The sequence below is a fragment of the Ambystoma mexicanum genome, chromosome 10, assembly GCF_040938575.1.
Source record: "Ambystoma mexicanum isolate Mex_15411 chromosome 10, UKY_AmexF1_1, whole genome shotgun sequence".
NCBI lineage: Eukaryota > Metazoa > Chordata > Amphibia > Caudata > Ambystomatidae > Ambystoma > Ambystoma mexicanum.
This window is the reverse complement of record NC_090932.1, coordinates 1,498,214,778-1,498,229,570: the sequence shown is the minus strand read 5'-3', so window position 1 is coordinate 1,498,229,570 and position 14,793 is coordinate 1,498,214,778. Positions and strand designations below refer to the sequence as shown.

Here is a 14,793-nt window from a genome sequence, read left to right as displayed (position 1 = left end):
AGGTAAGAGTCGAAACTCCCACTAGCCAATGACAGATCTGGCACACACTCCTCCCCCGGCAGAAACTCATGAATATCACTTCGACACACAAACTAGTTTGTGGATAGTTCCACCACACTTCCTGGCAGTAAACACACCCCACTTCCTGGCAGCAAACACACATAGCCCTGCAGTAGCCTACACAAAGCCTCTGCTTTCCCGTGCACTGGAAGTTCATATAAGGATTTTCCTGGCCTCACAGGGCAAGAAGAAGGGTTAGAGAAAAGACGACTAAGGAACAAACGAAAAACCTTGTGCATGCCCATGTTTGGCCACTAGCCACAGTTAGTAGCCAAACGCAGTAAGGGTAAATCGAAATGCACCAAAAAAATAGCAAATAGTAACTGCTTGTCCCTTAGGCACTTCTAGAGTAACCAAAAATCCTTTGAGTGTTAGTCTAGGGCAAAACAAAAAGTGTACCCTACTATACAATTATAAAAAGTTACCAGAGTGATGACAAGTTACCAAAAGTGGCAACAAAGTAACATGACTAAGCGCAGGAATGTTTCTCAGTACCGACAGTCTGAAGGACAGGTCAGTTTCCCCATGACAAATGAGCAAAGGCAAGTGTAGTGAAGCTGAAGGCTTCACTGCAGTGCAAAAAGAGCGGGTCAGAATTAAAAATAAAAGCAAAACGTTTGGGGGGGTCCATAGAAATGGAAGGAAATGTGCTATAACTGCAGAACTAAGTACTTACAAATATGCAGAGGTTCAGTCTAAAAAAATGTGGGGGGGGAGCAGTAGTGAGTGCGGGCAAGAAGCATTTAATGGTCCCTCCAGGTAAGGGTGCAGGCTTAGGGTGAACTAATTTTGATTTTATGCTTAGCGTGAGCAGCAGAGTTGTTGTCTTGCAAGATCAGCACATTTTAGGAAAGGACCGTGACAAGGAAGGGGTGAAAAGGCAACAAAATGATATACAGGCTGACTTCTATGCCCATTCATGTTTAGTCAAACGAGTGACGAATTAACATGACAATCCAGAATCAACTTAATATGGAACTATTCTTTGCTGTGCCACTGAGGAAAGTGCTTAAAATTTTAAATCCCTCCTTTTATTTGCATGAGCGTGTCCCGGTGAATAAATAACCTTATGAAAATGAAGTCACACATGTACATCAATCCATTGCTCCAGAGATAGGTTTGCTCTATAGACAACCACAAATAGATCAACTTTTCAAGGAGCGATGCAGTCTGACCTCAAGGACATTCATGTATACCAACAGAGTAAAATACAGTTTCCATGGTGAATAAAAGTTTTTTTTGTTTTCACTACTCAGACCCACAGGGGCAGCTAAACTCAAATTAGTGGACATACTGCTTAATGCAGTCAGTCTTCAACAACAATATTCTCAGAGATCTGTGGCGAATCCCACCAGTTGTGAATGTTCAGCTCAAATGAGAAACAGCCTTCTTCTAAAGGCACCTCATGTTCTGGATTCACGGAAATTGGCTTTCTGTCCATCAGTTCAATTAAACAATAAAAACACGATGAATGGCTTGGTTGACCAAAAGTAAGAAAAACATGATTTTTAAAGAGAAAAGCAAAACTGACAAAAGGCTTAGTTTGGAAGAAGATATGGCAACCTATGGGTGTCTACAGGAACTGGAACGGATAGATGGCACTCTGAAAACCTTGCAGAGGCTGACAGAGATGGGAGGCAGAGAGGTGTGTAAGGAACTCATGGTGGCAACAGTAAAGACAGACGCAAGTGATCACAATTCAAGGGTGTTTATTAAACTGTATAGGTAGGTTGGTAAACACCTAATCTAAACCTAAATCTAAGATGGGAGCAAGCGTCGACCATCAATAATAAGGCAGTCCTAGTGGCGTCTTGTCAAATAAAAGGGCCTATACTAAGAAAAACCTATTGCCAATCTGTACGCTAAATACAAAAGAAGTGTGGAATATTGTTCATAAAAAAAGAAGGAAGTGTTCATAAATAAGTCAGAATGTGGTAGTTTGGGTCTCCCTTCCCCAAGTTTTAAGTACGGGATAAGGTAGGATTCTTCAGCATGACACACACTCTAGCTTTCCCAGCACAAGCTAACAGTTCTGCTCTCAGCAATCTGGGCCTTCGGTGGTTAAGTCTCTTTTCTACAAAGTCTCTTGCCACCGAGGATCTGATGGGTTTCAAAAATGATAAACAAAAGTTCCTTCGGTAAATACGTTGGGTGATGCCTTTTCCACCCCTGGATCCCTCTCTCGGGCTCAGACCCTTCTCGAATGTTTGCTTCTCTTCATCGGGCTCATTGTGGCTTACAATATAATTTTGTCTGTGACATTCACGAATCTTAATGTCTTTTTAAACAGTACACTGTGGACATGCCTCGGCCGGGTTCACTCTTGTCAACACACTGTATATTGGGGTTTTAGACTTCGTTCCTTGTTTATCAGCATCCCTCCTTCGTGTTCAATATTGCCAACTTCGTCATCAGTTTTACGAGGCGGGACTCACTTCCCTTAGCTTCACAATCATTTTGTTTTGTTTTTTAATTCATTTATAGTGTAATTGGTTAGTAAAAACCTTAAATACTTATACAAATTCATTCTTTACAAATACATTAGATTTTTAAAGCATATATACCATATGAATCAATCTCAAACAATTTTATACAATTCATATGCAAATTCATCTTATATAACCTGTAAGTCAATCACATACTAATATACTAACCCTAAAGCAATAAAGACATTAAAAAGACATTAGAATGCATAGAGGCATTCGAGCACTAAATAAAATCGAACGTCTACGCCTCTTTCGTAGCTAAATACTTAATTGTAGCAATTCAAGTAGCGGTTACAGCCTCCCATTTCTTGACAATCTCTTTCCATATGAAATAAGCCACACTAAAATACATCAGAGAAGAAGCCATATAGATACTTGACCAGAACGGATCTGTTTGAATCATCCTTAAATCCCAAGTCAGATCCTTGTACCCCCTACAATACAACTCTGATAATAGTTCACAATTAATCAGCAGGTGTCTAATAGTTTCCACCTGATCTTTACACAGCCTACAGACTCTTTTCTCTTGGTATGCCTGTCCAGCCTCCCACATACTTCAAACATGTGAGAAGATTGAATCTTAGTAACATAATTAACCCGGACAGTTCCATATTTGCAACTTTAAAAAGATAGATTCTGGGTCTAGAGGCTTCTAATCCTTGTAATCTATATTCCATAAACGGTTTCTTATTTCCCAGGGAAAGCAGGATTTTGCACATGTCCCACTGTATTGCTTTCCTTTTCAAAATTATAAAAAGGTGGCATGTCTCAACAATTTCTCTAGGAAGCTTAAGATTAATATCTTTTAGGAAGTTAATTGAGATATGTAATAGGTCTTTCAAGAAACTATTATTATTCGTCTTAGTTTGCTGAAATTGGTTGGAAGTTACATGACTATCTTCCTAAAGTTATAGCATTCTTATATAAAGCTTGCAGCAAATCATCCATAATGTGGTGAGAGAAGTAAGGCCCAATTCACATTTAATTGCAGCAATAGGGTTAGACCTGGGTAGTCTCAGTGCAGGTCTCCACAATGTTCCTTCTATTTTGTCCAGGTCCACCAAAAATCTAGATGTTAAAGATTCCAGGGCATACAAGGCACCCGGAACAATGCAACTCTTATACATTTCTAGTAGGCCTTCAACTGAGTAACCGCCCTTAGTACTCATGTATAATCTGATCACATTCCATTTCCTGGAGACTTTGTTTGCTATCACTTTATGATCATATTTGAGGGTAGGTTTTTCACAAATTGGCATGCCCAAGTATGGGTATGGCTTTACAATGTGTCTGTCGAGGATTTTACTGGACCCCCGTATGACCACTTTCTCACCTTTCCCAAGGCCTTCTGGTAATGGTAGTTTCAACAATTGGGTAATCGCCCAGAGTTTCCCCGAGTGAGCACCCATGTGGTGCCAGACTCCCGTGTTGCTGATTTTCCCCCTTTTTACTATCAATCGTTTCTTTACGTTTTCACAGTTCAATTAGTTGTTGGCTACTTTTCGTTCAACACAGTTCGGTTTCTTATCGGCTCTCCCCTCGACTCACCGGCTGTGATGAACCGCTCAGCTTTTCTTCTCTTTGGTGTCAAGGTTGGTACCACCGAGACAAGCGTCTCTCCCTGGCTTGGTTATCAGCATAGGAGGGTCACGTGTACTGTTGACATCTGCAACACACACTGGCTACTGTTTGCAGTCTTACGATTCCTTCCACTGAGGTTTCAGAGGCCTTGTCGGAAGGGGCAAGGTCACTTCTCGCCTTGTCACCCTCTTGGTTTGCGGCATCTTTCTCCTCCTCTTGAACTGACGTGCTGAGTTAGCTCTCTCGACGTGTGGTCTGCCTTGCTCATATTGTGCTCTCGTGCTCCACTTTTTATCCCTGTGGGGAAGGGAAAGGGCCGTCAGGCGTGTGTAATTCTGGTCAATTGCCTGACTTTGCCTGACCCTTGTGTTGGGACATATCAGGTAAATGGCTCGGGTGTTAATCCATCGTCCTTCGTGATACGAAAAGTGTTCAGGTCGGAGAGTGTTTGCATATCCTACGTGGTAGGTTGGGGAAAAGGTTGTCAACAGAAGGAGGATACGGCGTCTCACCTGTCGGTGTCCCACTTCCACTCCCTGAGGATCAGCCCCCACCCCTCATCCAGGTGATCCTCCCTCACTGGTCCACCCCCAGGAAATGGATCCAATAGCAATGGTAGTGTCCTGGCCACCTGGATGACAGATCCCTGGGAACTAGTCAGGGAGACACCTTCAGGATTCTCACAGGTGTCAGTGGGGTTTGGTGAGGGGCGTGAGGGGAACGCACAGAGGAAAAAAACAGAAGGGCCGGGATAAGCTGGGAAAACATGGCGATGGGGGTATGCAGGGTTCGAATTTGTGGGGAGCTGGGAGCTATTTAGCTTGTGGGTGTAGCATAGAAGAGCATGGTTAGCTCGACAGCAACAGCTACCATGATCCTACTTTTGCCTCCCTAGGCCAACTGATGCCAAACAAATCACACCTACGTGAATTCAACCTGTGCACATTTAGTACAATCTAAAAATAAACATTAGGAAACATCTATACACCATTAAAAGCATAAGGGGTCATAAATAATGTACATGATTTGTTTGCATCTTATGTGGAAGTTACATTTGCGGAACGCTATGTACTAGCTTCTGGTTCCCCCAGTGGTAGCTCCTGGTCTCTGGTTAATGCTGGAGACCCAGGAGCTGCTCTTAGCTCCTGCTTATTCAATCCTAATTTCGATCCCTGGGTACGATAAGGCTGGTGGGGGTCACAATCATGAAAAAGGGCAGATGGGACGAGGAAGGGATGTAGAGCAGCAATGAGGCCTGTCAAACTGTGGAAACAAAATTCACCAAGGCAATAGAACCCTCCAAAGTACATAGCTTTTCAGAACCCAGACCACATTTGGTCATGACCTCGGTTACTGGGGTCTACTAAAATACCATTTGCAGAGTGAATATTTGAAAATCTGTGTATATCAAAATCAACCACAATGTGCAAAATAGAGTATTTTAGGCACTAGGCTACATTGCTCCAGAAAAAGCATAGTGGAAGCGTGCATTATACACAACCATTTTCAGGCAGACGTTAAATCCACAAGGACGGTCAAATAGCTATGTTCTCACCTCTCTTTTGCTTTTTTCTTTCGTCGTCATCCCCTGCTGTTCCAGGACCTTCCCCAAAACCAGTATCTTGTTTCGGCATTGGCCCTTGAACATGAACAAACCAATATTACACTTTTTTGTTTAATTCTCATTATTATTTTATACAAGAACCACCATAAAAAGGAAGAACAGTAAAACAAAATGCAGCAATAACATAGCATGAAATGCAGTATCCAGGCGTATCCATCATCACAATTATTCTAAGCAAACAGGTCAGTAGGACATTGTCCGCCCCAAGTGTGCCCCATTCATACATACAAAGATCTGCGTCTGATCAGTTATTCTATTCCCGGCTCCTTCTGAGGAACACATTGATTTAGAAATCAGGTCGGTTTTAATACAGGCCCCATATGGCCATTCGGCTTTGCGCTTTTTGGCACTGTGCCCCGGTAGTACGACTCCATGTCATAGCGATATACTTTATCTTGCATCCTTTCAATGGTGGGGTTCCCTTGCCCCATACCATTGCAACCCACCTCTTTGCCAACAATAATAGCCATGTCACCTGTCTGTAAAGCCCAGCCCTCGTATATCCCAAGAACGTCACCCTGGGGGAGACTTCCAATTGTTCGTCCACAATTTCCTGCAGTCTCAGATCTATCTCGGCCCAGAATTTTGCCATTGGTGCACACTCCCAAGCCCAAGTGTAAAAAGGTAGCTGGTGTCTGACCACATCGTTCACAGCCTTCTGTTCTATAGGATAAAACGTGTGGAGCCCTACAGGTTTTATAGTATCTTTGAGGAAGGTATTTAAAGTGGAGGAGGCCCAACAAGGATGAAGCATGTGTCGGGGTTGCTGATGGTACTCTTGTTCAGAAGGCGAATTGCCTAATATTCCTTGCTGGACTGCCATTGTGGGTGGGACAAAGACTGATAAGCAAATCGATATGTCCTCTCTGTGAAGGGTGCAGTGAGGTAAAACATGGTTGTACACCCTCCTGAGTGGAAGAAATTCCATAGAACTGGGTATTTGACCCATGTTCGTTCTCTGTAGAGGGGCTCCCACACTCCTTTGTATTTAAAGTGAAGGATTTTATAGCGACTATTGAAGGAGTCCTTTTTAGTTCGAGCACAGCAGTTCCTCCATACTTCGGAAATTGATTGGTCCAGTGGTGTTTCCCACCTCAGACGGGCTTCCCCTGACTATCCAGTAGTTTTCTTTTTGTCTCAAGTATACATGCGCGAGGTCAGCTTCCCCTCGCCCTCAGCCACAACAACAATGTAAGAGGTGCGTTATTCCCGGTTGTACTGGAAACAAATTGAAAAGCCCCTTAAAAAAGTGTTACGGGCCCTGAAGTAAAGGAAGATTTCCAGCACTGAGGTGCCACCCAGCTCCTTAAATTTATCAAGTGATATGAATTGACCATCGGGGAAGATATCCAGAAATGTAGTTAGCCCTACGTTACCCATACTTTATAAGCCCTCGACTGGTAAGAGGAATCTCCGGTATGAGAGTGATGGGAAGCGGGGGCGAATAAAGAGGAAATTCTACCATTTTAGATGCTATTTTCAACCAGGCCCTACATGTACTGTCTGAAATGTGAGAACAGTTGCACGCAGTATTGCCAGGGCCTCCAGCCCCCGTTCTATCTGGACGTGGGGCCGTCGGGCTGAGGGAAGTGTTCTAGAAATTGAGCCGGAGCGGCAAAATAGTACGTCTCAAAATCTGTGGGGGGCCAGTGCCCCCCCACAACCCCCTTTCCAGTGGAGCGATGAGGTTCCCCCAGCTCACCGTCACTCGCCTGCCCGCCAAGAGAAACCCAGTAATCAGGCTGTTTAGTTTCTTGAAGAAGGTTGCATTCAACACCCGCAGTACAGTGAGAAAGATGAATAAAAGAGTAGCAGCCTCATCCATCTACCGCTCAACTGCTTTTTCGGTTCGTTTTAATGTCTTCCCATAGTTTTCTCTCCATATTTCTGGACTTCTGGCTAATTATACCCCAGATAACATTTGCTCTCTGTTTGCCACTTAAATCCCATGCCATCTGAGATTGTCACCACACTCTCAGTGATCGTGAATAGAACAGATTTCCCAGCGTTTATTTTAAGACCAGAGTTGTGGCCAAAATCCAGAACATCTGCCATGACAGTCGCTACATTAGCTTTGAGGTATTTTAAATAAAGGGTCATGTTGTCTGCATACAGCAACACAACTAGCATGTGTGTATAGGTGAACCCCCTATGAATACAGCGACTGTCAGCAGGTCCATTGCAAGCGCAAAGAGCAAGCGGGACAGAAGGCACCCCTGCGTAGTACACCGGCCCAACAAGATGGAATTGGAAAGGTGTGTTAACAAGAAGCCTTGCGTTCGGCCTAGTGTACAACAGTGGCCAGAGAGGTTAAAACCGTCCCCGCTCCAATCCTCTTGAGCACCACAAATAGGAAGGGCCACTCTATGGAGTCAAAAGCCTTCTCCACGTCCAGCAGGACTGCTACCACCGGGATGTCTGCGTCTATCGCAGACATCAGCCCAAAGATTGTCCAAAGGCCATACAAGGTGGATCTGGCTGGGATAAAGCCAGATTGATCCGCTCAGACACACCTGGACATCAAAGGAGCGAGCCGGGCAGCCAATAATTTGGCTAGTATTTTATTATCCGTCTTAATGAGAGAAAACCAGCCAGCATGCCGAGCATTCAGATGACTTACCCCGGTTTAAGTAGTAGTGTCATTACAACTTTGCTCATCAAGTCCGGGAGGCCCCCCGCCTCCATCTCCTCAACCACCTGCTGATATACCTGCGAGAGATACGCGGCCAACTTTCCCACAAATGCCTTCTAGAATTCTACTGTTAACCCATCCGGTCCCGGTGACTTCCCTCCCGGCAGAGCCCTAATGGCAGCTAAGACCTCCTGTGTCACGCTGGGGTTATTCAGCATTTCCCTTTCCATTGGGGATATCCAATATAATGCAATTTTTCAAGGTGTCCCTCTATTTGCGGGGGCATCGCGTCAAATAGTGAGGCGTGCAGGATAGTCCGACAGCACCTTGTTTCCTACATCTGTGTATTGTGTCCGCCCAGAGCTATCCTTGACTGCATGTATATGTGTTATAAGGTTCTCGGGTTTGCGCTATCCAGGCCGTTTTGCCTGTTATTTGACCCTCCCCAGATTGCCTCACCACTGATCTGCACATATATTTTACGTACCTTTCCGCCGTTTTCAGTAATCGCTGAAAGGTTTCTTGGACCATAATGAGATTATTAGGGTCAGTATTAGTGGGAAGGTAGCTTGGGGGCAACGTATTTGTGTTTGAAGCAAGACATCGCAGCGCAACACAGGTTTGAATCCCGACCCTGCGCTTAGAAACCACTTCTGGTATGAAGAACGTTATAAATTAACAATTATAAAAGAATTATAATTATAATCTCTCTCATTCCCACCTTCAAGGCCTTTCAGTGTTCTCTCTAGTTAATCTACTACCCTCCTGATAGTCATAAGGATGCCACAGTCCTTGGCAATACAGATCCCCCTTATGACACATTTAAAGGTTTCCCATAATGTGAGAGTAGAGGCCATTGACCCTTAATTTTCTTTTAAGAAATTGTTAACCCCCTCTTAGACCTCAAACTTAAAAACCACGTCGTCAGAGCCTCACTCCTGAACTTCCAGCTTCGCGTACCCTTAGGACCCTGGGAACTTCAACCTGTGCATAAACGGGGGAATGATCGGATAATGTGCGGCCCAAAAGATCAGTCTACCACCCACCTGGCAACCCCCTCCCCCAACCAGATATTCAAATATAATCAATACAAGAGCAGGTGAGATGAACAGATGGGCAAAACCTGTACTTCAACCTCCGGAATGCTTGTCCCCGCCATAGATCAGTTAATATGTATAGGGTGCACAGGTGTCATATGACCGGTTGCCTTCGAGCGTGGCCTTCGCACCTCTGGGGACCTGTCCACCCCAGGAACCAGCACTGTATTGAAGTCCCCGCCGCATGCAATCACACCATTGCTGTGCCCTAAAAGCTGTTGCTCAATCCAATACAGATATTCTACATTGTCCACACTGGGAGCATACCAATTTACAAATGTAAAATTACAACTGTGAATAATGGCAGTTACAACCAGGCCCCTTCTCTCAGAGTCACGAGCTGCTTTGACAAGTCGAAAGCCCATTGATTTGTGAATCAGGGTACAGACCCCCCCCCCCCCCCCGGAATATGAAGAATATGAAGAAAAGTATTAGTGGCAACACCATTGCTTTGCTAACAGCGTTTCAGTATTAGGATTGAGGTGGGTTTCCTGGAGTAGAGCAACCCCACCTGATGTCTGAATGGATATAACAATGTACGCCTAGTTTTCGAGAAGCAATTGAGACCCGAACATTCCATAGCAGAAGCCGAATCCCCTAGTAGTGTGCATGGATGTCGGCTCTCTGGGTTTGGCAGGTGGATATTTCGGGGCGCTATTGGGGAGCCAACCCCTCCCCCCCGTCTTGGGTGTACTAAACTGGACTCTGCCTAGCTCTGGTAATGTAATGATGAAATGCAATGTTTGCTGCCTTAGACTGAACACAACAGGCGAATACAAACGCCCCATCCGCCACCGATCCCACTCCCCCCACCAGCAACCCCAACAGGCCAACATGCATTCCCACACATGAACGCCTTCAGCTGGTGTGTTTTTTGCCCAGACGGACTCTCGGGTCCCCATCCCACACCCGTTCAATCATATTAGCACCAACAGCAAGATAACCAGCTAATGAACAGAACACTGCACTCTATGTAAACAACTCGCTCCGTAGCACTATCAACCCGAGTCTCGGGCTGTCGGAGCAACCACATCCTCTCTGCAAAGCCCTCATCTGGCATATGGAAAAATGGAACCTTCCCTTTGTGCTCCACACGCAGCTTTGCCGGGAAGAGCATGGCATTTTTGATGCCTCTGTACCACATAGTCTTTTTGATGTCTATGTAGGATTTCCTCGATGCTTGTACTTTGTTGGAAATGTCTAGGAAGATTCTAATATGCGTTCCTTTGTACACAAGCTGGCTCTTCTCCCGTGCCCGGCGCAATACAGTATCTCAGCGCCTGAAATTAAGCAGTCACGCAAGGAATGGCCTTGTTGGTGCCCCCGGAATCGGTCTTTTACCAGGGATTCTTTGCGCACGCTCCATGAGAAAAACAAAGGAGAGACCTTCAGAGCCCAGAGTGTCCTTGAGAAGTGATTCAATTAATATTTCCATCAAACTGGTACCGTTAGTTTTCAGGATTCCAACAAATCTGATATTTCTCTGAAATCTGGATTCCAAATTGTACTGCTTGTCTGTAAGATCCTTGAGGGCTTTTTTGAGCAGGACATCTACCTCGGTGTTGATGTCGCTTCATCTTCCACAGACGATATGTGGTTTACAGCCTCATCTAGCCGCTCCCCATGGTTTTCCAGACTGACCTTTATATGATCAACTTTGCAGGTTTGGTAGTCAAGCTTGGCATCCAGCGAGTGTATTCCAGCTTGTAGTTGTATAAACATCTCCTTGATAAATCCGAAATCTCCAGCCAACTTGTTGGTTTGATCCTCCCGCGCCTCTGGCTGGGCCGTCCCCCATTAATTGCCTTACTGCCCGCGGTTGCCATCTCGAACAGAGGTTTAGATTGGTGCTCATCTGTCTTCACCATCCAGCCTTATGGAGCGCTATCAAGTTAACAAACTTGAAACTCCATAGTAGCAGTAAGATTATTCTCCATCCAGAGGGGTATCAAGCATTTCTAATAACAGAGCTATTAGTCCATGCAGCAGCAGTTTGTCCCCAGAGGTTCTTCCTCTGGCTCCCGAGCACTGCCAAGTGGAGGCCAAAACAGGATGCTGGGTGCTGTTGCCCCCTAGAGCGTCTGACCAACTGGTCAACCAGGTACAGTTTCCACTCCTCCACAGGCTAGGCACTATTTCGGTGCCCTTTGTGTTCCAAGCTGCAAAGCACAGGCACTGGGCTGAGGGTAACGTCTCCTACATGATCCTCGCAGGATGGTGCCTATTTAAATGTAGCAAAACCTCCCTTGCTTCTGTCTGAGATCTGGTCTATCTACCGAGCCTATATCAAGAGCTTGCCTACTTGGATTTCTTTGAACCCCCTGCGGCTCGCTCTCACCCCCACAACCTCCGCCCCTTCTCAGGACGGTGAAGGGTGTGCAGGCCAACAGCCAACTCTGTGCCACTCCAGCTCTGGCGCGCTCTCTTCTGGGAGGCCGCCCTCCCTCAGTCAGTCAGAAGAGACCCCTTCCAACAGCAACTCGCCCACCGATAGTCCCCGGCGAGCACACCTCCTCACTGCCAATATATATTCGAGGCTGTGCTCTGGAGCATCGATCCCCATGCTGTCCCTGAGCTGGTCTTTTCACCTATAGCGATACAGCAGGTGACAGGTATCCACTCTGCCAGAGCAGTAAACCGGCTCCACTTGCTCCGTAGCAGACCGCTCCTGTTTGCCCACCGTCAGCAGGAGTCTCCCAATACTGCTTGCGATTTCATCTCCGGCGACTCCGAAGCCGGATCTCGCAAGGGCAGCCGATCTGCTACTCTCCTCACCCTCTTGAAGTATTCAGGCCAGCAATCTCGCATAGCTCAGCGCTGGCCACCGCCGCCCCCTGTCACGTTGATCCGCGTGGCGATCACCGCCACCAGCAGGTTCCCTCTCACTGCTCGGCAATCACACCACTGGTGGGCGTCTCAGACCGGGGCACGGCAGGATGGTCAGCCTACTCTCCTCTTGCCCTCCAGTAGGGCTCAGGCTGGCGAATACCCATCACCCAGAGACGAGCGGTTATTGTCGAGGCACAGGGACGATCACTCGCATGTTGCTCCATATAGGAGGTTACAGGCGGGCCACCCACTCCACGATTGTTACCGGAGTAGCCCCTTAGTTCCTTGGTAGCACTGGTCTCTCCTCCGCATGGTCTGCGGTGCCAAGTCTGCTCTCACTGTTGGAATTTGGATAAAAGGCAGGATATTGTGCAGGGTGAGACAGAGCTCATTCTAGAGCAGTCATTTAGAAAGGGCCGTGGAGCACCACCTCACGCCCATCCCCCCCAACCAATATTAAACGGAATTGTGAATTTTGGCCTAGAGAAGCTCAGTGCACTGCAAAAAATAAAAAATAAATAATCATTCTTTTAATAGCCAGCTTTTTCCCTTTACACGCATACGTCAAAGTATCACCCACATGAGGTTCTTAAACAAGAACAATGATGTTGCATTCTTTAAAAAGATACTCTAGTCTACTTTTGGAATATGTTGAGGAATGTTGTTGCATGCAAGGGCCATTTCCAGAATACAATTACATTTCCTACCCACAAGACCATGTGATTCTGCTGGTTTGAAGATGTAAAAAGTTAGTTAAAACAGCAAAGTCCATTTCGTGAACAGAATGTTGCCCAATCAACGTACACAGAATGAGACTAGCAGTGGTGCACCCAGGTATTGGAGGTTTGCAGGTGCTGAGAGTCACAGGTTTCGCCTGCAACTTTGAGGGCATCCTTCAAGTCTGCAAGAACTCAAACCAGATCCAGAGAGTCCTCTCACCAGAGGCAGGGAGCGAGAAACGGAGTAGAGTTCACCTTCGCACCAGCAGCCTGTCCACCAAGCCTGCAAAAGGCACCCACAAGCTTCCACTTTTGAAGATCAAACGCTGGACGTTCCTCTGCACGAGTGCTGTCGCCAGATGCGCCAAAGTAACTTTTTATCGGTCACCAGGGATGAACAACAGGAGATCGGGTCTGTTATTGCCTCTCCACTGGAACCATCCTACAGCAACTGCTTCTTCTGTCAAAGCTACTGTTGACCCCTGGCACAACCTACCTGTGGCCCGCTTGTGTGATTCTGTGACTCTGGGGACTGCAGATAGCTTGTACCTTGCCATCCCTTAGGTCGCCGTAAGAGTAAATTAAGGGGGGGGAGCAATCCTTTGTACTCTCTGCAATAAAACTGTCTGCTGTGGACACTGGTCCTTGGGGCATCTATTCAGAGGGTCATCCTAACCTCCCTGCACAGATTTGTACCCACCGATTTACTTACCTGCAACTCTAGGGGATCCCTGCTGGACCCTAGTACTCTGAACACTGTTTTACCTCTTCCCATCATTTTCCTGACCCACCTTCAGCCACTGGTGGCCCAGTGGCCCATCTGAACTTTGAGAGACTCATACTACCCGGCGCAGACCAAACAATAGTTTTCTAATATGCCCCAGTGTTTTTAAAAATAGGGCAAACTTCGTCCTAATGCCAATACTGTGCAACTTTGCACTGGTGCAAAGTTTCTGTAATTTGGCCCCTGGAGAGGATAGTTTGAAATATATTTATAGTGCTTCATAAATGATACTAAAATGTTGCTAATCTGGTCGCTTCATTTTATAGAATATCTTGGAAAAAAATGTTTGCCAAGTGCCCCTGCAAATTTCATAATTAGCTTTCGTTTTGCAAACCCTCAAGAACCTGGTGACATTGTGTGAATAATAAGGCATGAAATAGTTAATTCCCGAATGCCTCTGGCAATTGTGACCCACATTCACACTGTTAACAATTATGCTGTTTAAAAAAATAAATAAAAAAAATTGCTTTAACTTGAACACATTTCTTTTATTTATTTGTAATGCGCCGGTAACTCGCAAGTTTCGGGGCGCAGAAACATGGACACGAGGACTAACAGAAACGGGACGTGACAGTTCCTAGAAATCAAAGGTTTAGGGGGTCAGGAGTGGCGAGGTCAGTTAAAGAGATACGTTTTCACTAACTTACGAAAGCGTAAGTAGTTAGGTTCTTTCCTTATATGGACTGGCAGATTGTTCCAGATACCTGCTGTGATAACTGGGAAAGATTTTCCAAGTCCAGATTTACGTTTATGAGGCATTACTGCGATCCTACTTTGATCCGAAGATCTTCAGGCGCGGCTTGGGGCATAAGGACGTATTTTCGATTTTAGATAGCCTGGTGCCTTCCCGTGGATACATCTGTGGGCTATTGTAAGAGCCTTGAAGTGAGTTCTGCTCTAAATTTTGAGCCGGTGTAATTCCTTCCTGGCTATACTGATATGGTCTGATTTGGATTTGCCTTTGATTATCCTGACTGTGTT

At 45.8% G+C, this 14,793-nt stretch overlaps 1 protein-coding gene across 2 annotated transcripts in view; it reads right to left on the bottom strand.

Annotated features, from left to right (window-relative positions):
- DENR (density regulated re-initiation and release factor) overlaps positions 1 to 14,793 on the bottom strand; it is a 64,964-nt gene that overhangs the window by 14,297 nt on the left and 35,874 nt on the right. For both annotated transcript variants that reach the window (XM_069619630.1, XM_069619631.1), the window contains one exon: positions 5,683 to 5,766. In XM_069619630.1, coding sequence (XP_069475731.1) covers positions 5,683 to 5,766 — 84 coding nt within the window. The remainder of the gene's footprint in view (positions 1 to 5,682; positions 5,767 to 14,793) is intronic.